The sequence below is a fragment of the Scyliorhinus torazame genome, chromosome 15, assembly GCF_047496885.1.
Source record: "Scyliorhinus torazame isolate Kashiwa2021f chromosome 15, sScyTor2.1, whole genome shotgun sequence".
NCBI lineage: Eukaryota > Metazoa > Chordata > Chondrichthyes > Carcharhiniformes > Scyliorhinidae > Scyliorhinus > Scyliorhinus torazame.
The window spans coordinates 138,472,453-138,497,421 of NC_092721.1; the positions used below are offsets into that span (position 1 = coordinate 138,472,453).

Consider the following 24,969-nt stretch of genomic DNA (forward strand, 5'->3'; position numbering starts at 1 on the left):
GCCCTTTGAACAATTTAATATTAAATTTCTGGGCTTCACATCCAGTTTGCTGTTTTAACATCCCACTAGCAAACCACAAAGAAGCCGGCTCTAGAACAATCGGCCAATCTAACCTGACTGCTGGAAGTACCATATGACCATAAGACGTAGGAGCAGAATTAGGCCACTCGGCCCATCGAGTCTGCTCCGCCATTCAATCATGGCTGATATTTTTCTCATCCCCATTCTCCTGCCTTCTCCCCAAAACCCCTGATCCCCTTATTAATCAAGAGCCTATCGATCTCTGTTCTAAAGATACTCAGTGATTTGGCCTCCCCAGCCTTCTGCAGCAAAGAGTTCCACAGATTCACCACCCTCTGGCTCAAGAAATTCCTCCTCATCTCTGTTTTAAAGGATCATCTATTTAGTGTGAGATTGTGTCTCTGCTTCTATTTTTTTCTACAAGTGGAAACATTCTCTCCACATCCTCTATCCAGACCACGCAGTATCCTTTAAGTTTCAATAAGATCTCCCCTCATCCTTCTAACTCCAACGAGTACAGACCCAGAGTCCTCAACCGTATCAATGCCTACAGAACCAATTTTACAACAGCGGTCTCCAGTCAGCTGAATTCTAAACGTTAATCAGAGTTGATTGGACTCTGACTTTGGGATCTGGAACTCATGTGAATCAATATTCTGTTTTTCTGTGGCCCTTCTCCAGTTAACCTGCCTTTTCTCTATTTCCCCCCTGCCCCTTACTGTGTGAATGCAGAGTGGGACATTGCAGATATGCCTTTCTTTGAATCTATGATATCATCGAACCTTCTGAGTTAATCCTGATCCAAGTTTGCTGTGAATTATTAGTAAAATTGTATCTCTCAAAAATGATGGGGTTGGAAAAAAATATGCCACTGCTTAATCTTTAAAGCAAACTAATTCAAAACACCCTCTGCTTACGAACAGATGGTAAGAAGCAAACAGTGCCATTTGAACTGACCCCCTCCTGTCCGTAACATATTCCTGAATATTACAGTCCAGCTCAATTATTAAGTTGCAGAGCTGGGTGATAGATAGGATGTGGAAGCAGATTCAATGACAACTTTCAAAAGGGAATTAATTATATACTTAAAAAGAGGAGCATTTTCAGGGTTCTGTGGAAGGAGCAAAAGAATACAGTGAATTTTCAAAGAGCCGGTAAAGACCCAATTGACCAAATTGATTCTTGTGCAGTGAGAGTCTGTGAATTCATATATCGTCTGTAGCAATGTTTCCTTTAAAACATCATTGAAAAAGCTGGCCAAGCTCATCAATGTGTGGTCTCCTTAAAATGTTTTGCATGAGCAGGTACATTCAGTATTTAAATGGAACACAGACTTATGGAATTCCTACAGTGCAGAAGGGGCCATTCAGCCCATCAAGTCTGCACTGACCCTCTGAAAGAGCACCCAACTCGGACCTCTCCCCCCCACTCTATTCCTGTAACCCCAGCCTAACCTGCACATCTTTGGACAGAAGTACACACAGTTGGCAACGGTTTTGTCTGAAGGCTGTGAAATAAACAATAATATAACATCTGATTGCACTAATCTAAAGATGAGATGGATAATTTACAGATCTCAGTTTGGCTTATTGTAGCAAACAATATTTTTTATTTCTTCACTTCTGACCAGCTCTTGCATGTAATGCTACTATTGGAATTTCAATGCAGCTAATAATGTTGACTGCATTCTTCTAGAATTTGTACAATAAAGGACACTTTTTCAGTGAGAATTGAGCTGGTATTTTACCTTTTGCACTTTACTGGACATATGCTATGAAAGAAGGCGATTTTGAACACTTAGCTAAAGCTCTGTAAGCATAGTAGATTAGACTGACAGTGCAGTTGCACAACCTTTCATCTCTGGAATTTGTGCTGGCCCAAACACAGACAAACAGGGGAGTATGAATAATGGAAGTTGATTTCCTTGGGGCTTCTCCCACTCCACTTCAGCAGAGACGGGGGGCGGGATTCTCCGATCGGCGACGCTGAAATCGCGTTCAACGATCAGCCGGAGAATACCCGTTTACCACCAAATCGGGCGCTGAGCTGTTTTCGCGATGCTCCACCCATTCCAAAGCGGCATACGTATCAATAACCTCAGGACATTGCCTGAGGCCCACCCCTAATGCTGCACCCCCGAACGGCCGAGTTCCGGATGGCGTTGGTCGCATGTGGTATCATCCGTCGGCAACTTGGTGTGGCAGCGGCGGACTCAGTCCAGCGCCGCCACAGTCGGGGAAGGGCCGTTCTGCGGGCAGGGAGGACTTTGTCAGGGGCTGGGGGCACTGTTGAGGGTTGGTCCGGGGCGCGCGAACCAGCCAAAGAGGGGACACCATTTCGCAGGCTGGGTCTGCAAGTGGCCGGCACCGTGTTGCACAGTGCGGCTGCTGCAGGCCACCACCATGCGCATGCGTGGCTACACACCCGGTAATTCTTCGGGCCGTGTCGGCAGATAGAGCCAGGTGCTCTATGCTGCTTGGCTGCTAGCCCCCAGCCAAAGGGAGGATTGGTGGCCGTTTTGCGCCGAATGTTCGGTTGTAAAATGCTACCGTTCCCATGCCAGCGTGGGGGACATAGCCTCAAAATCGTAGAATCCAGCCCCTTATTTATGTGCATAAATGCATTTTTTGCGGAAATGGCAGCAAAGTGAAAAAAGTATTGCCATTCTCTGTCCCTTGTATCGACAATAGAATTTCCTGATGATTTAAAGTGGGTGGCACAGTAGCACAGTGGTTAGCACTGTTACTTCACAGCACCAGGGTCCCAGGTTCAATTCTGGCTTGGGTCACTGTCTGTGCGGAGTCTGCTCGTTCTCCCCGTGTCTGCGTGGGTTTATTCTGGGTGCTATGGTTTCCTCCCACAAGTCTCGAAAGACGTGCTTGTTAGGTGAATTGGACATTCTGAATTCTCCCTCTGTGTACCCGAAGAGGCACCAGAGTGTGGCGACGAGGGGCTTTTCACAGTAACTTCACTGCAGTGTTAATGTAAGACCACTTGTGACAATAATAAAGATTATGATTATTATAAGTACATCTCTTCCTCAACTCCCCTCTCTGCACCATTTATTTATGTGTTTTAATCTGATAAAGTAAATGGAATCAGTTAAAAATATTAATACTTAATGGGGGAAATATGCACTGTTTAATAACTTGATGCTATCTTATTGCTATCTTAAATACACCAGTTCTGAGTAAATCCACTGTCAAATATTTGATCCACGATTTTATAAATAGAAGCATGGTGTACAAAGCACAGAAGTTATGCTAAAACCACTCATTACGCTGTTGTTAGAACATTTGAGCCCAATTTTGGCTGCATTGCATTAAGAGGAATGTCAAAGCAATGAATACGGTGAAGAAGAAATTCACTAAAGTGGTTTGGAAATGAGAGGCTTTCAAAGTCTTTTTACAGTAGAACAACAAAGTTTAAATAAAGCTTTGTTCGGAGGAATTTAATGAGGTCTTTAGTGAAAAACTATTCCCACTTCATGGCATCAGTTTAAATTCATAACCAAACAAACCAAGAGCCTAGGCGAAAGCATTTTATGTAGCGTTCTCAGGACATGAAATGTCTTACTAGAAATTGACAGAAGTAAAATCTATAATCTTTTTTCAAAAAAGAGGCAGATAAATATTTGGGGGATAGGAAAAAGGTAAAGGCCGGAGGAACTGACCTGGTGAGTTCTTTCAAAGTGCTGACACAGAATGACCAATTTCTATTCTGAATGCAATAATACACACACGTTGGAACAACCTGTTCTGCAACCAAATTTTGAAAGAAGACATTGGAATTAGGAACGGAAGTAGGCAATTCAGCCCTACAAGCCTACTCTGCCATTCAATCTGATCATGGTTGATCTCTTCCTGGTCTCAAATGCACCTCCCCGCCTGTTGCCCATATTTCTTTAATCCGTTTTATCTATCGCTTTTTAAAAACCATTTATTGACTCAGATTCCACTGCACTATGGGGCAGTGAGTTCCACAAATTCACCTCCCTCTGCGAGAAGTAGTGCCTCCTCATCTCAGTTCTAAATTACCCACCTCTCAACCTATATCTGTGACCTCTCGTTCCAGATTGCCCCACAAGGGGGAACATTTGGTCTACGTTTACTTTATCTTTATCAATCCCTTTTTAGTATTTTATACACCTCGATCAGATCCCCTCACATCCTTCTAAACTCCAGCCCAAATTGTTTAATCTCTGCTCGTAGGTCTATTTGCTCTATTGTGTCTGCACAGCTTTCCAAACGACCATCATAACATATTGCTATTCCCTTATCTTCTCCCTGTATACCTGTACATTGTTTCTATTCAAACAATTATCTAATGCCTTGAACGGCACAGTAGCACTGTTGCTTCACAGCGCCAGGGTCCCAGGTTCAACTCCAGGCTTGGATCACTGTCTGTGCGGAGTCTGCACGTTCTCCCCGTGTCTGCGTGGGTTTCCTCCGGGTGCTCCGGTTTCCTCCCACACGTCCTGAAAGACATGTTGTTAGGTAACTTGGACATTCTGAATTCTCCCTCCATGTACCCAAACCAGGTGCCAGAATGGGATTTTCACAGTAACTTCATTGCAATGTTAATGTAAGCCTACTTGTGACCATAAAGATTATTATTATAAATGCCTCAATTGCACCTAACTCCACCACACTTCCAGCCAGAGCATTCTGGACCTAAATCGTTGTGTGAAAAGGTCTTTTCTCTAATCACATTTGCTTCTTTTGCAAATCGCTTTAAATCTGTGCCTTCTTGTTCTTCATCCTTTTATGAATGAGAACAATTTCTCCCTCTCACTGTCCAGCCTCCTCATGATTTTGAATATAATATCCTCTTTGTCATCTTCTCTTCAAGAATAGTCCCAACCTCTTGAATCTATCCTCTTAACTGTCACCCCTGTGTTACAAACCCAGTTAATGTTATAACTGGATGAAAATATCCCAGAATGGAACCCTGGCTCAACAGACTAACTTTTTTAAAATAAAAGTGTGGAGGAATAGAGTCACAGGACCGCTAATTTGTTTCAGTAATAAGAAAAAAAACATTAAACATGAAAGAATTGGATTATGATGTAATATGCCTTTACTCCCGCTTTACCCTAATTGCACAGGTTTTAGGATTGCCACAGATTACAAAGTACTAAACTACAATGGTCTCATTAACACACACACACTTTTAAAAATATATATATTTATTGAGGTATTAAATTTTAACAAACAATGCAACAAAACCACTAAAATGATACAGCACAGAAAGAAAAAAAGGACTCAGCAATGAGGAGGACAAAAGAACAGCAGTATAATGAGCTCAATACAATCATTAGACATAACTTGATGCCTCTATAAGTTCAACCAGAATACAAGGGAGAAACAGGATAAGGCCATGAGAACATGGTAAAATGGTGGCCACCTTCCCACGCAGCAAATGCTCACAGTTGTGACAAGAGTTCATGATACATTTTTCACACTATGTTCAGACATGCATGAATACACATTTCCCTCCACTTTAGCAGCGCCAGAGGCACCAATGAAACACCACAACCTTCTCTCCTTGGATATCAGACCCAGCTGCGCCCATGCAGGTATCAAGCACGGGCTCTTTATACTCACTCCTAAAATAAAAGGCAACATACAACTAAGAAACATAAAAGCCCCAGTTACATATATATGACGATGTAACATAACCCCAATCTCAGGCCCAGCACAGAATCAACGTCATTCCACGCATTTATACAGAGAGGACCAGCAGCAACATGAATGGAATATGATCAGTGCCGTCAACACCTCCCAAGAAGCAAAAAGGAAGAACCAGAACTATCAGGAGTGGATCACAGGATTAAAAAGGGTCAAGACCCATCATGGCTCCTTATTCCCCTGGTACACGCCCATCACTCATTGATGTAGAACAGAACAAGCTGCTCATTCAAACAGGAAAGTGTCTTGACCATTCGGGGGACAACAGGATCTCAGCCAAAATGCAGGGCGCTGCTCAACCCCAAGCCCCCATGCACAAAAGAAGCAAGACTCAGCTGTCCTTAATAAGTGCCTTCGAAAATGGACATCCCAAGATCCAGGGGGCAACAGGATACCAAACACAGCACCGGACCTGGCGCTTAGCCCAGCACACTCTGAAACACAGGATTAGGACCTCTAGCACATCCCAAAACCTACCCGCCAGCCAATCCTGCACCTTACCAACCACACCCAGGGCACCACCCACCAACCCCCCAAACTCAACAGAGACAGAAACACTGCTTCCACATGGAAAACCCAACCACAACAAGGAAGACAATCAGGAAACTATCATATAAGACGACTTGAAAGAGGGTGTCTAACTCCCCCATTAAACCTATCCCCACGTGAGGGAAGAGCTCCAGCAATGTAAAGGCATGGCAAACAATCTCTTTCTTCAACGAATCAGTCAAGCATTGACCAAAGTGTGCCCCAACTCAATTCCTCCTTTTCGAATAGCTCTAAGAGGAAAAAAAAGATCCAAAAAACACTCCAACCTCAAGAAAAAGACAGAAGTAACCCAGTACTCCTCAACCTCAGTAAGGATTTAACTAACCCTATTGCCCAACTCCACACCAACCAACCAACCACACATCACCTTGCCATACCTCAACTCATCTTCATTATAAAGGAGATAAGGGGTTTCCAAAAATCACTCCCTTCCCAGAACCACAAGGATTATAGCACATAATAAAAGAAAGGAGTAATACTGCGCATATAACACATTTTACATAATCGACTCAATATGGTGTTTTGCTGTAACAGGATAACTGGTGATTCTCACCCTCATGCTCACATCTCGCACACCCTTTCAAGAGAAATAACAACAGCAAATAATCAACAACAAAATCACAAGCGAGTAACATCTAGAATTATTGAAGAATTGCAGGATAATAACACCCATCATGATCGGCCACCTCCAACCCCTCACGACGAGCATCAAGAACAGAGTAATAAAGGGCCAGTGGTCAGGGGTTCCAACAGACCATAGGTCTCGAAGAACAGATACATTGTCCTCTGTCAAACCTGCTACTCCCAACCTCCAGATCAGGATGGGTGATTGGGCCTAGGTAGTGCGGTCGTTCAAAAGCGTTGTTGCAGACTTGATGGGCTGAATGGCCTCCTTCTGCATTGTAGGGATTCTATGAATGCTTTCCCGTCGCAGTTTGCATTCCAAAATCCAGTCTAGGTTTTACAAATGACTCTCTTAACCCAAATTTCCACTCCCTTTTCAACATCTAATCCAGTCCAGGATTTTACACTACTCCCTTTTAGATTTCTTTGTCTTAACTGCTTTCACACAAGCTCTGACTTCCAGCCACCGATTTCTGTAGTTATTTCAATTCACATTCCACAGGCTGAAGTAAAACCGAAAATCACTTCTTGGCCACCTTCTAAGCTTGGTCTGTCTTTACTGAACAGTTCTCTGTTCTAGTACCTTTAACCTCATACATTTTGGAAACTTCTCTTCATTTCTCAAATTTCCTTAACTAGCTGCTCTTCAGATTTTGCACTTGGTTTCTTAACCATTACTCCGTGATATGGCTTCTATCAAAACTGAGAGAGATGTTCCTTCTCTAGCATTCTAAACCAACTGCTTCCAGCAGAGCTGTGTCTTTTCTCACTACCTTCAACTGCAATCAAATTAGCTAAACTAAAATTTAAAGGCTTCTTTACCTTACAAGGCCCCAGTTGCTAAGCAACCTCTGCTGTTTTTTTATTCTTCATGTTGTAGCCCTCTCTAAACATAATGGAAACACAGTTGAAACTTTACTAAACCCCCTCATACAAACGCCTTTGTCCGGCAAGAATCTAACTGTAAGTTTTACCCTTCCAGGCACAGAAACATTAAATTAAAACCACTTAAAACTGTACCTTATTTCTAATCTTTACCAGTACAAATATAAATCCCTTAAAACTAACTTTGGTGTGGAACCATTCTTGTAAACGTCTTCTGCACTCTGTCCAATATGTTCACATCCTTCCTTTAATATGCCATCCAGAACTGTACACTGTATTCCAGCTGAGGTTTAACTAGTGTCTTGTATAAGTTCAGCATAATCTCCTTGCTCTTGTACTCTATGTACTTACTCTATGCCCCTATAATAAGCTTAAAATACTATATGCTTTATTAACTGCTCCCTCCACATGTCCTGCCACCTTCAATGATCTATACCCATAAAAACCTAAGTCCTGTTGTTCCCGCACTCCTTTAAGAACTTTACCCTTTGTTTTATATTTTCTCTGTGTTCTTCCTACCATCATGCATCTGCCACCTATCTGCCCTCTCCACCAAGTTGTTTATGTCCTCTTTAAGTTCAACAGTGACCTCTTCATAATTTTCAATACTTCCAAGTTTTGCATCATCTGCAAAATTTAAAATTGTCCCCTTCACGCCAAGATCTAAATCATTAATATACATAAGGAAACGCGAAGGTCTGAGGAACACCGCCACAAACTTTCTTCTAACCCGAAAAATTGACCATTGTCTTCTGCTTCTTATTATTCAGCCAATTTTGTATCCACAGAAAGGGGCTACTGCCCCTTTTATTCCATGAGTTATAACTTTTCTCTCAAGACTGTTGTGAATGCCTTCTGAAAGTCCATTTATACCAGATCCACACTGTTGACCTCATCGACCCTTTCTGTTGCCTCCTCAAAAAAAGCTCCAGGAAGTTACTTAAACCCAGTTTCCCCTTTAAAGATCCATGCTGTCTCTTCTTGATCAATCCACATTTTTCATATGACAGCAAATACTGTCCTGATTAATTGTTTCCATATGTTTGCCCACCACAGATGTAAAACTAATTGGCCTGTAATTGCTGGGGCTATGACAACCTTGAGCCAGGTCACAACATCATGGGCTAGATTCACCAAAAATGGGGCTATGTCTCCACGCTGGCGTAAAAACGCTGGTGTTTCACTCGCCAGTTTCCTGCAAAAAATAAACAGATATTCACTTACGTGCAGGGGGCCAGCAGGGACCCGGGGAGCTTCACGCAGCTTTGGCTTGATACCGCCCCCCCCGCCGCCACCCCCCCCCCCCCCCACCAGGGTGGCCGTGGACTGAATCCCGACGGACCATACCACATTAGTTCCACGCCGACAGGAACTCGACTGGTCAGGATCGGAGTATCGCTGGGAGGTCCTCTGGCAATGGCCCCCCAGCCGCGCGCGTATTTCGTGGTTGATCGATTCTCCGGGGGCCGGAGAATCGCCGGAGTGGTGCCAGGCCCATTTCGGTCAGAACATCGATTCTCCTCCCCGCGACGAACAGGGGGCGTCATTCTCCGACCCCCCGCCGGGTCGGAGAATGGCCGTTGGCCGCCGTGAATCCCGCCCCCGACGAAGTCTCCGGTACCAGAGATTGGGCGGGGGCGGGAATCGGGCCGCGCCGGTTGGCGGGACCCCCCGCTGGATTCTCCGGCCCGGATGGGCCGAAGTCCCGCCCAGAAATTGCCAGTCCCGCCGGCGTAAATCAAACCTGGTATTTACCGGCGGGACCAGGCGGCGTGGGTGGGCTCCGGGGTCCTGGGGGGGGGCGCGGGGCGATCTGACCCCGGGGGGTGGCCTGGCCCGCAATCGGGGCCCACGGGTCCGTGGGCGGGCCTGTGCCGTGGGGGCACTCTCTCCCTTCCGCCTCCGCCACGGCCTCCACCATGGCGGAGGCGGAAGAGACTCTCCCCACTGTGCATGCGCGGGAAACTGACAGCGGCCGCTGACGCTCCCGCGCATGCACCGGGAAACTGACAGCGGCCGCTGACGCTCCCGCACATGCGCCGCATTTCCGCGCCAGCTGGCGGAGCAACAAACGCCATTTCCGCCAGCCCTCAATGTTGGGGCTAGGCCGCCAAAGATGCGGAGCATTCCGAACCTTTGGGCCGGTGCGATGCCCGTCTGATTGACGCCGTCTTTGGCGCCAGTCGGCGGACATCGCGCCGTTCGGGGAGAATTTCGCCGGAGATTTTGGCGCAGGGCTGCGGAGAATCCTGCCCATTTCCACAATGCAATCTGCATCTGTAACTCCCCAATCTATTATACTTTGTGCATTCACATACATGCACAGTAACCCTGATTTAGATGTCATACTTTGTCCCTTACTCCAACTTCATTTATTAACTTACTATTTTCTTTACTAATGCTTTCTATACCTCCCAGTATTTTGTACATCCTGGTATTCCTCACTGATATTTCCCCTTGGTTCCGACACTCCTGCCACATTAGTTTGAAACCCTGTTGACAGCACTGGCAAAATGCCCCTCAAGGAACTCAGTCCCAGCCCTAGTCAGGTGCAACCGTCTGACTTGTACAGATGCTTTCTCCCCCAGAGCCTGCCCCAGGAATCTAAAGCCCTCTCTCCTGCACCATTTTTCCAGTCACTTATTATCTGCCTTATCCTCCAATTTCTATACTCACTATCATGTGGTACTGACAGTAATCCAGAGATGACTACATTTGAGATTTTCCTTGCTAATTTTCTGTCCAGCACCCTAAATTCTGAATGCACCTAGGTCATTGGTGCAAATGTGGACCATGATCTCTGACTGTTCACCCCCAGAAGAATATCCTGCAACCACTCTGAGACATCCTGACCCTGGAACCAGGGAGAGAACAAACCATCCTGGAGTCATGTCTGTGACGACAGAAATGTTCCAAACTAACGAATCCCCTATCACTATTGCTCTTCTCTTCTTCCTCCTCTCTTGTACAGCCGAGTTGCTCGTGATGCCTCCAACCTGACTATGGCTATAATACTGTGAGGAACCAGCACCCTCAGTCGCTTCCAAATTAGAAAAATGTTTTCTGAGCGAGATCCCAGTGTACTCCTGCACAGTTCTTTTGGGCTGCCCAGCGGTCACCTATTTTCTCTCTGCCTCCAGGTCCTTTAGCTGTGCTGTGATCACCTCTCTGAATGTGCTATCCAGGTAGCTCTCAGTTTCGCAGATGCGCTAAAGTCTCTTTGCTCTATTACCCTGGTTAGACTATTATTTTCCAAAAAGGATATGACCTTCTTAATTTACCTACCAAAATCCACCCCCTCCAATTTATCTATATGGGTGTCTGTTTATCGAATATACACCATTCAAAAAGTTTACTAATGTTGATCCATGTTTTGGTGCAGTCTTCTTAGTACGAACCATATGTTCCTTCCAACACCCCTGGGTGTCCTCATCAAATTTTGATATTGTACTTGTGACTCCCAAGTCCAAATTGTTTATGTAATTAATGAACACTAGTGGTTTCAGCACCAATCCCTTTGAAACCTGACATCCCACCTACTCTCTCTGTGTTACTGCATTTAATCCTATTTTGAAGTCTGTGTACTAGTTATCTAGTTATTCAGCTACTTGCCCCTCACTCCCATGTACTGGACCTTAGTCATGAGCCAACTCTCTAATATCTTATTGAAGACCTTTTACAAATCCAAATATATTACATCTATTGCGTGACCCTTGTCGACTCTTTCAGATGCTTCGAAGAATTCAGTAAGATTGGTCAAGCCTGACCTTTTTGAAATCTGTGCAGACTGTCAAGCTGGACATAACAAGCAAGCTGTCTGCTTCGATTTTACTCCTTTTGGGGATGATTATTCTAATTTATTTTGAATTTTTCCTGACAACAGCTTATAATCGAAGGAGCCCTGAATACCAGCAGAATTTCTAATGAAGTTGGAGTCTTCGTGGAAATGGTGTGGGCAGAAGCTCAGGGCCATTTAGAAGATCAGTTGATCAATCCAACCTCCATCACTCTCAATGATGTAAGATACATTTTTGTTTTGCTTTTGAGGAGCCGGTACAATATAACTCTTTGGATAAGTGCACTGCATAATATGATTTTTGAGCTGTACAACCAAGAGCTAATCACAATCGAGCAGCAATGAGGCACAGCAGTCGATCTTGTGTTTGTTTTATATTAGGTATACATGGTTAGGTCAATGACCACTCCTGTAGGGCAGCACGGTGGCGCAGTGGTTAGCTCTGCTGCCTCACGGCACCGAGGTCCCAGGTTTGATTCCGGCGTTGGAGTTCGTGTGAAGTTTGCACATTCTCCCCGTGTTTGCGTGGGTTTCCTCCAGGTGCTCCGGTTTCCTCCCACAGTCCAAAGATGTGCAGGTTAGGTGGATTGGCCATGCTAAATTGCCCTTAGGTTAGATGGGGTTGCTGGGTTACCGGGATAGGGTGGAGATGTGGGCTTAAGTAGGGTGTTCTTTCCAAGAGCCGGTGCAAACTCAATGGGCCAAATGGCCTCCTTCTGCACTGTAAATTCCATGAAAATTCTATGTGCAGGGTAGGTGAATTGGTCACGCTAAATTGCCCCTTAATTGGAAAGAAAAAGACCACTCCTGTAAGCAGATCTCATTTGAACTAGAACGTCCTTGAACTAGAACGTTGTAGTTTCTAGTTCAAACTCAGATGAGAATGTCACCAACCGAACTGGACTGGGACTCGAAAGTTAAAAATGAGAATCAAAGGGAAAAATTAAAGAGAAAAATGTGATGAAGCCAATACCAATCCCATATCAAAGGTTCAATCAATAAGTATGTATTATATTTCAATTAATATTTTATATAAGCAGATTAAAGTCTGTTCATTGTTTGATACTTCTAGATAACCAGAGCAGAAGGGATACTCCTACAGCTGAAAAAAGCTATTGATGATAAAATTGAGACAGAAATTTTGAGAGATTTGATGTGTCAATTTTATTCCATATTGCTAATCATACCTGAGACTGACTCTACAATTACTAAAAGAAAGATATCAGAGAAACAAGATCTTTGTCAGGTAATTACCCTTCTTTGTACATTTGCTCGGTGAATTTGCTGCCGTGTTGATGTTGTTACTTATGAATGACTAGTGCTGGGGCAGCACGGTGGAGCAGTGGTTAGCACTGCTGCCTCACGGTGCCAAGGTCCCAGGTTCGATCCCGGCTCTGGGTCACTGTTCGTGTGGAGTTTGCACATTCTTCCCGTGTTTGCATGAGTTTTGCCCCCACAACCCAAAGATGTGCAGGATAAGTGGATTGGCCACTCTAAATTGTCCCTTAATTGGAAAAAATTAATTGGGTACTCTAAATTTATATTTTTAAAAATGAATGACTAGTTCTGGAGTTAGCAATTCATGAAATAAGCCATTAACAAGTAAAATTGGTTCAGTGTTTAAATGCTTTTAGACTACGTCACAGATATCACACATTAATGGCGACACCCACATGGAAACAAAAATGGTTCTTTCAGCACTACGGAAGAGCAAATTCAGGCTTACCCATGTGAATTTCACTTAGCTTCTTACCAATTTCAGCATTGTTATCAAGAAAAGTACCTGGATACTGAACAGAGGTAACAAGAAAAAAATCACCAAGGTGCTACACAAGGTAGTTCTAAACATACCATTTGAGGCCTTTGAACAGGTTTCTCTGATCTATGAAATAGAGGTTTGGGGAACACATAGAATGAGATGAAAAAGATTGAAATTATATGGTGTCACACCAGTGACTGAATGCTTCACACATTTACCTTAATGTTCAACATCTCAAACAGCAGAGAAAGAAAGTTGAACAACAAACAATAATGATAATGGCTACTTATTTATGTTGCACCTTTAATATTATCAAACTTCCTCAGGCATTTCACAGGAGCAATATAAAATAACAAATGACAGATAAACTCACCTAAGCATTTATATCCACAAAGCAATTTTGAGGCTAAATAACTTACAGAAATCACAGTTTTATTAGGCTAGCTGTTGATATTTCCCCCTCTATTTTATGTGTAAATGTTATCCTCAGCTAATTGCTTTTGCCTGTTGAAAAATCAAGATAAAACATTCACCCTACCCAATCACATTAGACGGACCAAAACGCATCGAAGTACAATGTTTGCATACTTATTAATGTCAGATATGTAAAACAGATCAAGGCAAAAAATATGCCAATGTTATACAGTCAGAGTGTAGAAGGTAGAGATAAACTTTTCTTTTGTGTTTCAGCTGGTAAGAGATGTTGTTAATGCCAGTGAGGCTACGTCATGGACCCCCGTACCTTCATCACTTACCAAGTATCATGCTCTGAGATGTCAAGTTGAATATGTTGATCCAAACAGTGATGAATTTCTGTGTGTCAAAAATCAGTTATTGAATACTAATCAAAGGTAAAGTCCTATTTAACATTAGAGTGGTTTATTTTCTAATCTTTTTCAAATCCTCTGACAACTTACATTCCATTGTGGTATTCATAAGCATCCCCTGAACAGTATTCTTTCATTCAATATTTGATCACCTCAGTCTATATCTTTCCCTATAATTTGCAATACAATTCTAAAATATATACTCATCCCACTTTTGTGCATGTTAATCAACACTTCCATCACTTGCTTTAGCTGGGAGTCTATTCCATATATCCACTTCCCAGGAAGAGGGCAATTATTATAATCTCGCAAACAACCTGAAGCTTGCCAATTTTATCCTTTTTTAAAATTATATTTCAAGTCAAGTAACCTCTCATCTACTTTATTCATCCTATCATTCGGAAGTCCCTTAGTCTTTTCTTTGAAACTAAGCTCCGTGTGAGAGCTGTCCCTATTAGATCAGCGTCTGAAAAAGACTATTTGACCTACTTTGACTCATCCTTCCAGAGGTATTCTAAAGTAATTCCACCATAACATCCAGTTGTTTCTTAAATTATCTTAACGTTTATGCCTCCACTATTCTTCTCCCAAAGTTTTTTCTGACCTATTGGGCCAGAATATACTGTGAAAGTAATAGTGAGGCTAACGTCATTCGTCAATAATTAATTGCAAACTTGACAGCAACTTACAGCAGCGAGGAAATGTACATTGTTAAATAGAAAAATCTGGAAGTTGCTGTCTGAGATGTTTCTGTATAATCTTTGCGAAATGGTATTGCTCATGAGACTCTCCATTCAAATGTAATGAATGGTGTATAGTTCCTGTACTACTGTTCTAAATATGGTATAAACGCGCCAAAGAAAATTAGGGCATTTTTTTGCACCAGTCAAAGCACCCTTTTAACAACATGTATGTTTTAATTGTTGACAAGCAACCTCTCTAGTTTTGAAAATTAACTTTTACAAGTGTGGAATCCCATTCGTTCAGCTTTTAGTTATTGGAGATTTTTTGAAGAATTAAACTTTTTACTTTCTATTTTTTTCTATCTCTCTGTTGAAGGAGCCTTGGTGAGTCTCTGCAGTGCATCTTGTAGATGGTACACACTGCCGCCTCTGTTAGGTGAGAATGAGCAATTTACTTAGTACCATTCTCCCACATTATCCCCATAACCCTACACATTGTTCCTTTCAAACAACAGCCTAGTTCCCTTTTGAATGCCTCAATTGAACCTCCCTCCACCACATTCTCAGGCAGTGCATTCCAGACCTTACCCATGCGCTGCCTGAGAAAGTTTTTTTTCTCTTATCGTTTTGCTTCTTTTGCAAATTATTTTAATTCTGTACCCCCTCATTTTAGATTCTTTCATGAATGGGAACCGTTTCTCCATATACAGATCCCTCATGAGTTTTTATACCTCCATTAAATCTCCTCTCAACTTTCTTTTCTCCGAGGCAAAACAATTCTAATGACTAGGATTTTCTGGTCCCGCTTGTATCAGGAATTGTCGTTGGCAAGATGGAAAATTTAACAGACAAGCCAATGGTCTGTCGATTTCGGGCAGAGAGTTTTGACCAGAAAATTCCAGTCAATGTCTCCAATCTATCTTCATAACTGAAGTAAACCCCACTCAGTACTTCCTCTTGCACACCCCTTATGCCAATATAACCTAATTGCATAGACTCATCATTTCCTATCTTTCAAACATTTTCTTATCTAGTCTCATGATTTATCTGAATCCCCAGAGCGCTATATTTAATATTTATTGGGGAGGCAATGGCGTAGTGGTATTGTCGCTGGACTAGTAATCCAGACACTGTGGGTAGTGTTCTGGGATCCCCGGTTCGAATCCCACCATGGCAGATGGTGAAATTTGAATTCAATAAAAATCTGGAATTAAAAGTCTAATGATGACTATGAAACCATTGTTGATTGTTGTAAAAACCATCTGTTTCACTAATATCCTTTTAGGAACGGAAATCTGTCATCCAAACCTGGTTCTGGCCTATATGTGCTTCCGGATCCACAACAATGTAGTTGACTCTTAATAAAAGCAAATTACTGCGGATGCTGGAATCTGAAACAAAAGAGAAAATGCTGGAAAATCTCAGCAGGTCTGGCAGCATCTGTAGGGAGAGAAAGGAGCTAACGTTACGTGTCCGATGACTCTTTGTCAAAGCCCAGGTTACTGCAGCTTTGACAATGAGTCATCGGACTCGAACCGTTAGCTCCTTTCTCTCCCTACAGACGCTGCCAGACCTGCTGAGATTTTCCAGCATTTTCTCCTTCGTAGTTGACTCTTAACTGCCCTCAGGAATGGGCAATAATGTTTGTCCAGCCAGCGATGCCAACATCCCACGAACAAGTTTAAAAAAAATTAAAAGTCATTGATGTGATTCTTCATCAAAACTTTGGAAATTGAGGCCTACCACAGTTAACACTTCCTTAAAGGAGCTTGTTCAGAAAAGAGCTTTTGTTCTTGAGTCCATGTTGTTTAACCAGGTTATTGTTGCAAGGTTACTCATCAATTCCATTATTTTACATAGAGTGGAATTAAAAGTAGGAAGGAATTTAAATGTGGAATTAGGAGGGCTAAAAGGGGCCATGAAATGTCTGTAGCAAACATGGTCAAGGTGAATCCTAAGGCTTTTTGTGTATATATTGGGAGCAAGAGGGTAGCAAGAGAAAGAGTAGGCCGCTCAAGTACAACGGAGGGAGGTTATGCATGGAACCACAGGAAGTTGGTGAAATCCTTAATGAGTACTTTGTATCAGTATTCACCAGGGAGAAGGACATGACGAATGTTGAGGTCAGGGATAGGTGTGTGAAAGATCTTGACAACGTCAATATATCAAACGAGGAAGTGTTGAGTATCCTAAAGAGCATTAAGGTAGACAGGTCCCTGGGGCCAGATGGGATCTATCCCAGGTTACTGCAGGAAGTATGGAGAGAAATAGCTGGGGCCTAAGAGATGTCTTCACATCCTCTTTGACCACAGGTGAGGCTCCAGAGGACCAGGGAATAGCCAATGTTATTCCCTTGTTTAAGAAAGGAAGCAGGGATAATCTTAACAAATTGTAGGCTGGTGAGCATGACATTCGTGGCTGGAAAGCTTTTGAAAAAGGTACTGAGGGACAAGTTATATCCACATTTGGAGAAAAATGGATTAGTTAATGCCAGGCAGCATGGTTTTGTACTGGGAAGGTTATGTCTCACCAACTTAATGAAGTTTTTTGAAGAGGTGACAAAGAAAATTGATGAGGCAAGGGCTGTGGATGTAGTTTATATGGACTTTAGTAAGGCATTTGACAAGGCCCCACATGGCAGACTGGTACAAAAACTGAAATCAGGTGGGATTCGGGGTGGGCTGGCTAGATGGATACAGAACTGGCTTGGTTATTTTTGTAAGGGCCACGAAGAATCCAGCACGAGTTTTAAGGATACAAAGTAATAACATTTATTTACTATAACATATATACATACCAGTAGCAGTAACTTCCCTTGCTACATACTCCTTCCTGCTGGTTCCTGAACTGGCCAGCTTTATTTATACTAGGAGTTTACTAATGGTTTCTCCGCCCCCCTCATTGGGAAAGCTCATACTCCCACAGGATTGTGGGATAGTCATTAGTCCCCAGCCAATGGTAAGTAGGCAGGTTATAACATTTATAGAAGACGGAGAGTAGCGGTGGAAGGATGTTTATCCGAATGGAGATCTGTAGCTAGTGGTGTTCACAGGGATCAGTGCTGGGACATCTGTTGTTTGTGGTATGGTCTGGAGGAAAATGTGGGAGGTCTGACTAATAGGATTGCGGATGACACGAAGATTGTCAGAGTTGCTGATAGTGCCGAGGATACAACAGGATATAGATAGATTGGAGACTTGTGCACAGAAATGGCAGATGGAATTTAATCCAGACAAATGCGAGGTCATGCATTTTGGAGGATCAAATCTAGGTATGAATTACACTGTAAATGACAGAACCCTGAGGAACATTAACATACAGAGGGATCTGGGCGTGCAGGTCCACAGTTCCCTAAAAGTGGCAACACAGGTGACCAAGATGATTAAGAAGGCATATGGAGGGGTTCCGGGTGCGGCGATGACCAGCTGAGTCGCACGTTTCGGCAGCTCCCGGTGGAACGGACTTTTGGGCTCTTAATAAGAGCCCCAACGGCAATTTTAACGGCTAAAAGTACTGTGCGGTGAACCAGAAGGGAATCCCCCCTGGATATGGATGAAAAAAGGAGAGGAAGGTGGCCGGATTGCGGTGGATCCTTTAGAGCAGCGGCAAGGAAGGCAAGCAAAAACCAAGATGGCGTCGGAAGTTGGCAGTTTAATATGGGGCCCTGAACAACACGAGTTTTTGAAACGCTGCGTGGAAGAACTCAAAAAGGAAATGAAGAAGGAGCTGTTGGCCCCGATATTACAGGCGATCGAAGGGCTAAAGGAGGAGCAAAAGACCCAGGAGCGGGAGCTTCGGGTCGTGAAGGCAAAGGCTGCCGAGAATGAGGACGACATACAGGGCCTGGTGGTGAAGACGGAGATGCACGAGGCACACCATAAAAGATGTGTGGAAAGGCTGGAGGCGCTGGAGAACAACGCGAGGAGGAACAACCTAAGGATTCTTGGTCTTCCTGAAGGTGCGGAGGGAGCGGACGTCGGGGCATATGTGAGCACGATGCTGCACTCGTTAATGGGAGCGGAGGCCCCGGCGGGTCCGCTGGAGGTGGAGGGAGCATACCGAGTGATGGCGCGAGGACCGAGAGCAGGAGAAATTCCTAGAGCCATAGTGGTGAGATTCCTCCGTTTTAAGGATAGAGAGATGGTCCTTAGATGGGCAAAGAAAACTTGGAGCAGTAAGTGGGAGAACGCGGTGATCCGCGTATACCAAGACTGGAGTGCGGAGGTGGCGAGAAGGAGGGCGAGCTTTAATCGGGCCAAGGCGGTGCTTCACAAAAAGAAGATAAAATTCGGAATGCTGCAACCGGCAAGACTGTGGGTCACATATCAAGGGAGGCACCACTACTTTGAGAAGGCGGATGAGGCGTGGACTTTTATTGTGGAAGAAAAATTGGAATGAGCGGGTTATTAAAAAAAGAACGTTTGAAACAAAGTGGTGGGGCGAGTATGGGGGGCGAAGAGGGGGGTAAAAAGGGGGGAAAGAGGAGTTTTATGTTATTAATCCTGCGATGTGGTAACTTTTCTTTCTTCCACAGGAGGTGGTGGGGGGAGGAAAGGAGGTGGAGGAGATGGGGCGTTGGCCATTGGGGGCGGGGCCAAGGGGGAAGCGCGGGCTCGGTTCCCGCGCTATGATAATCATGGCGGGAATAGGGAAGCAGGAAGGAGGGGGCATCGCACGGTGCGAGCCGAGGTCACGGGGGGAAGCCGAGGTCGGCCAGAGTTTGCTGACTTCTGGGAGCAACATGGGGGGTGTAACTACGCTAGTGGGGGATCTAGCGGGGGGGGGGGGGGGGGGTGGGAGGGGGGAATTATTGGGCTGCTGCTGCTGGGGAGAGGGGGGAGCTGGCATGGGGTGGGATGGGCGGGGACGCACCGCCTGGGGGGGACACAGCTGCGTGGGAACTGGGTCAGGAGCTGGAAAAAGGGGATGGCTAATCGACAAGGGGGGGGGGGGGGGTAAAAAGCCCCCCAACCCGGCTGATCACGTGGAACGTGAGAGGGCTGAACGGGCCGATAAAGAGGGCACGGGTACTCGCACACCTTAAGAAACTTAAGGCAGACGTGGTTATGTTACAGGAAACGCACTTGAAACTGATAGACCAGGTGAGACTACGCAAAGGTTGGGTGGGGCAGGTGTTCCATTCGGGGCTAGATGCGAAAAACAGAGGGGTGGCTATATTAGTGGGGAAGCGGGTAATGTTTGAGGCAAAGACTATAGTGGCAGATAACGGGGGCAGATACGTGATGGTGAGTGGCAAACTACAGGGGGAGACGGTGGTTTTGGTAAACGTATATGCCCCGAACTGGGATGATGCCAATTTTATGAGGCGTATGCTAGGACGCATCCCGGACCTAGAGGCGGGAAAGTTGGTAATGGGGGGAGATTTCAATACGGTGTTGGAACCAGGGCTGGACAGGTCGAGGTCCAGGACTGGAAGGAGGCCGGCAGCAGCCAAGGTGCTTAAAGATTTTATGGAGCAGATGGGAGGAGTAGACCCGTGGAGATTTAGCAGACCTAGGAGTAAGGAGTTTTAGTTTTTCTCCTATGTCCACAAAGTCTATTCGCGAATAGACTTTTTTGTTTTGGGAAGGGCGTTGATCCCGAAGGTGAGGGGAACGGAGTATACGGCTATAGCCATTTCGGATCACGCTCCACATTGGGTGGACTTGGAGATAGGGGAGGAAACAGAAGGGCGCCCACTCTGGAGAATGGACATGGGACTAATGGCAGATGAGGGTGTGTGTCTAAGGGTGAGGGGGTGCATTGAAAAGTACTTGGAACTCAATGATAATGGGGAGGTCCAGGTGGGAGTGGTCTGGGAGGCGCTGAAGGCAGTGGTTAGAGGGGAGCTGATATCAATAAGGGCACATAAAGGAAAGCAGGAGAGTAGGGAACAGGAGCGGTTGCTGCAAGAACTTCTGAGGGTGGACAGGCAATATGCGGAGGCACCGGAGGAGGGACTGTACAGGGAAAGGCAACGGCTACACGTAGAATTTGACTTGCTGACAACGGGTACTGCAGAGGCACAGTGGAGGAAGGCACAGGGTGTACAGTACGAATATGGGGAGAAGGCGAGCAGGTTGCTGGCCCACCAATTGAGGAAAAGGGGAGCAGCGAGGGAAATAGGGGGAGTGAGGGATGAGGAAGGAGAGATGGAGCGGGGAGCGGAGAGAGTGAATGGAGTGTTCAAGGCATTTTATAAAAAATTATACGAAGCTCAACCCCCGGATGGGAGGGAGAGAATGATGGGCTTTCTGGACCGGCTGGAATTTCCCAAGGTGGAGGAGCAGGAAAAGGTGGGACAGATTGAAATAGAGGAAGTAGTGAAAGGAATTCGGAGCATGCAGGCGGGGAAGGCTCCGGGACCGGATGGATTCCCAGTTGAATTTTACAGGAAATATATGGACTTGCTCGCCCCGCTACTGATGAGGACCTTTAATGAGGCAAAGGAAAGGGGACAGCTGCCCCCGACTATGTCAGAGGCAACGATATCGCTTCTCCTAAAGAAGGAAAAGGACCCGCTGCAATGCGGGTCCTATAGACCTATTTCCCTCCTAAATGTAGACGCTAAGATTCTGGCCAAGGTAATGGCAATGAGAATAGAGGAATGTGTCCCGAGGCTGGTCCATGAGGACCAAACTGGGTTTGTGAAGGGGAGACAGCTGAATACGAATATACGGAGGCTGCTAGGGGTAATGATGATGCCCCCACCAGAGGGGGAAGCGGAGATAGTGGTGGCGATGGATGCCGAGAAAGCATTTGATAGAGTGGAGTGGGATTATCTGTGGGAGGTGCTGAGGAGATTTGGTTTTGGAGATGAGTATGTTGGATGGGTGCAGCTGTTGTATAGGGCCCCAGTGGCGAGTGTGGTCACGAATGGACGGGGATCTGCATACTTTCGGCTCCATAGAGGGACAAGGCAGGGATGCCCTCTGTCCCCATTATTGTTTGCACTGGCGATTGAGCCCCTGGCAATAGCATTGAGGGGTTCCAAGAAGTGGAGGGGAGTACTTAGAGGAGGAGAAGAACACCGGGTATCTCTATATGCGGATGATTTGTTGCTATATGTAGCGGACCCGGCGGAGGGGATGCCAGAGATAATGCGGACACTTCGGGAGTTTGGAGAATTCTCAGGATATAAACTGAACATGGGGAAAAGTGAGTTGTTTGTGGTGCATCCAGGGGAGCAGAGCAGAGAAATAGAGGACTTTCCACTGAGGAAGGTAACAAGGGACTTTCGTTACTTGGGGATCCAGATAGCCAAGAATTGGGGTACATTGCATAGGTTAAATTTAACGCGATTGGTGGAACAAATGGAGGAGGACTTCAAGAGATGGGACATGGTATCCCTGTCACTGGCAGGGAGGGTGCAGGCGGTTAAAATGGTAGTCCTCCCGAGATTCCTCTTTGTGTTTCAGTGCCTCCCGGTGGTGATCACGAAGCCTTTTTTCAAAAGGATCGAAAAGAGTATCATGAGTTTTGTGTGGGCCGGGAAGACCCCGAGAGTGAGGAAGGGATTCTTACAGCGTAGTAGGGATAGGGGGTGCTGGCATTACCGAGCCTAAGTGAGTACTACTGGGCCGCCAATATCTCAATGGTGAGTAAGTGGATGGGAGAAGAGGAGGGAGCGGCGTGGAAGAGATTGGAGAGGGCGTCCTGTAGGGGGACTAGCCTACAAGCTATGGTGACGGCCCCATTGCCGTTCTCACCGAAGAAATACACCACAAGCCCGGTGGTGGTGGCGACTTTGAAAATTTGGGGACAGTGGAGACGGCATAGGGGAAAGACGGGAGCCTTGGTGGGGTCCCCGATAAGAAATAACCATAGGTTTGCCCCGGGGAGAATGGATGGGGGATTTGGAATATGGCAAAGAGCAGGAGTAACGCAACTGAAGGATCTGTTTGTGGATGGGAAGTTCGCAAGTCTGGGAGCGCTGACCGAGAAATATGGGTTGCCCCAAGGGAATGCATTCCGGTATATGCAACTGAGGGCTTTTGCGAGGCAACAGGTGAGGGAATTCCCGCAGCTCCCGACGCATGAGGTGCAGGACAGAGTGATCTCAAAGACATGGGTGGGGGATGGTAAGGTGTCAGATATATATAGGGAAATGAGGGACGAGGGGGAGATTATGGTAGATGAGCTGAAAGGGAAATGGGAAGAAGAGCTGGGGGAGGAGATTGAGGAGGGGCTGTGGGCGGATGCCCTAAGTAGGGTAAACTCATCGTCCTCGTGTGCCAGGCTAAGCCTGATTCAATTTAAGGTGTTACACAGGGCGCATATGACTGGAGCACGGCTCAGTAAATTTTTTGGGGTAGAGGATAGGTGCGCGAGATGCTCGAGAAGCCCAGCGAATCACACCCACATGTTCTGGTCATGTCCGGCACTACAGGGGTTCTGATTGGGGGTGACAAAGGTGCTTTCGAAAGTAGTGGGGGTCCAGGTCGAACCAAGCTGGGGGTTGGCTATATTTGGGTTGCACAAGAGCCGGGAGTGCAGGAGGCGAGAGAGGCCGATGTTTTAGCCTTTGCGTCCCTAGTAGCCCGGCGCAGGATACTGTTGATGTGGAAGGAAGCCAAGCCCCCGTGGGTGGAGACCTGGATAAATGACACGGCAGGGTTTATAAAGCTGGAACGGATTAAGTTCGTCCTAAGGGGATCGGCTCAAGGGTTCACCAGGCGGTGGCAACCGTTCGTCGAATACCTCACAGAAAGATAGAGGGAATGGAAAAGAAGAAGGTAGCAGCAGCAGCCCGGGGGGTGGGGGGTGAGGAACCAGAAGGACTCTCAGGGTTGTTAATATATATGTATAGGTCATTGCTATAAATAATTGTATATTGGACTGTTAAATCATATTTTTGGAGAGTGTTTATCTGAGACAAGGCAGTTGCCATTTAGTTTTAGTTTTCGTTTTTGTTATATATTATTTATTCTTTGTTTATAAAACAGGTCATTGTTATTTATACTGTTATATTATTGTGTAAAGGATACACAATGTACTGTGATGGTTGACCAAAAATTTTCAATAAAATATTTGTAAAAAATAAAAAAATTAAAAAAAAGAAGGAATATGGATGAATATGGGGAAAAGGCTAGTCGCCTGCTGGCTCATCAGTTGCGAAAGAGGACAGCGGCGAGGGAGATAGGGGGAATTAGAGACAAAAAGGGAGCCACGGTGCGAAGAGCAGGGAAGATAAACGAGGTTTCATAGATTTCATAGAATTTACAGTGCAGAAGGAGGCCATTCGGCCCATCAAGTCTGCACCGGCTCTTGGAAAGAGCACCCTACCCAAACTCACACTTCCACCCTATCCCCATAACCCAGTAACCCTACGCAACACTAAGGGCAATTTTGGACACTAAGGGCAATTTAGCATGGCCAATCCACCTAACCTGCACATCTTTGGACTATGGGAGGAAACCGGAGCACCCGGAGGAAACCCACGCACACACGGGGAGAACGTGCAGACTCCGCACAGACAGTGACCCAAGCCGGCAATCGAACCTGGGACCCTGGAGCTGTGAAGCAATTGTGCTAACCACTAAGCTACCGTGCTGCCCTTTTTTTATGCAGTAAGGATACATAGATTTCATAGAATTTACAGAGGTGTTCAAGACCTTTTATGAGGGACTGTATAGGTCCCAACCCCCAGAGGGAGAGGAGGGGATGCGGCAGTTCCTGGATCAATTGAGGTTCCCGAGGGTGGAGGAGCAGGAGGTGGAAGGCCTGGGGGCACCGATTGGGGTGGACGAGGTTATTAAGGGGCTGGGGAACATGCAAGTAGGGAAGGCTCCGGGACCAGACGGGTTCCTGGTGGAATTTTATAGAAAATACGTGGACTTGTTGGCCCCATTGTTGGTGAGGACGTTCAATGAGGCCAGGGAAGGAGGGACTTTACCCCCGACAATGTCGGAGGCGACGATATCGCTAATTCTGAAGAGGGATAAAGATCCGTTGCAGTGCGGGTCCTATAGACCTATTTCATTATTGAATGTGGACGCCAAATTGCTGGCAAAGGTACTGGCATCGAGGATAGAGGACTGTGTCCCGGGGGTGTTGCACGAAGACCAGACAGGGTTCGTAAAGGGGAGACAACTGAATGTCAACGTGCGACGACTATTAGGGGTGATAATGATGC

The 24,969-nt window shown here is 45.5% G+C and overlaps 1 protein-coding gene across 2 annotated transcripts in view; it reads left to right on the forward strand.

Moving 5' to 3' along the window:
* The window catches only part of parp4 (poly (ADP-ribose) polymerase family, member 4), a 341,167-nt gene that overhangs the window by 39,089 nt on the left and 277,109 nt on the right, over nt 1-24,969 (forward strand). For both annotated transcript variants that reach the window (XM_072476809.1, XM_072476810.1), the window contains 3 exons: nt 11,653-11,787; nt 12,638-12,811; nt 14,015-14,175. In XM_072476809.1, coding sequence (XP_072332910.1) covers nt 11,653-11,787; nt 12,638-12,811; nt 14,015-14,175 — 470 coding nt within the window. The remainder of the gene's footprint in view (nt 1-11,652; nt 11,788-12,637; nt 12,812-14,014; nt 14,176-24,969) is intronic.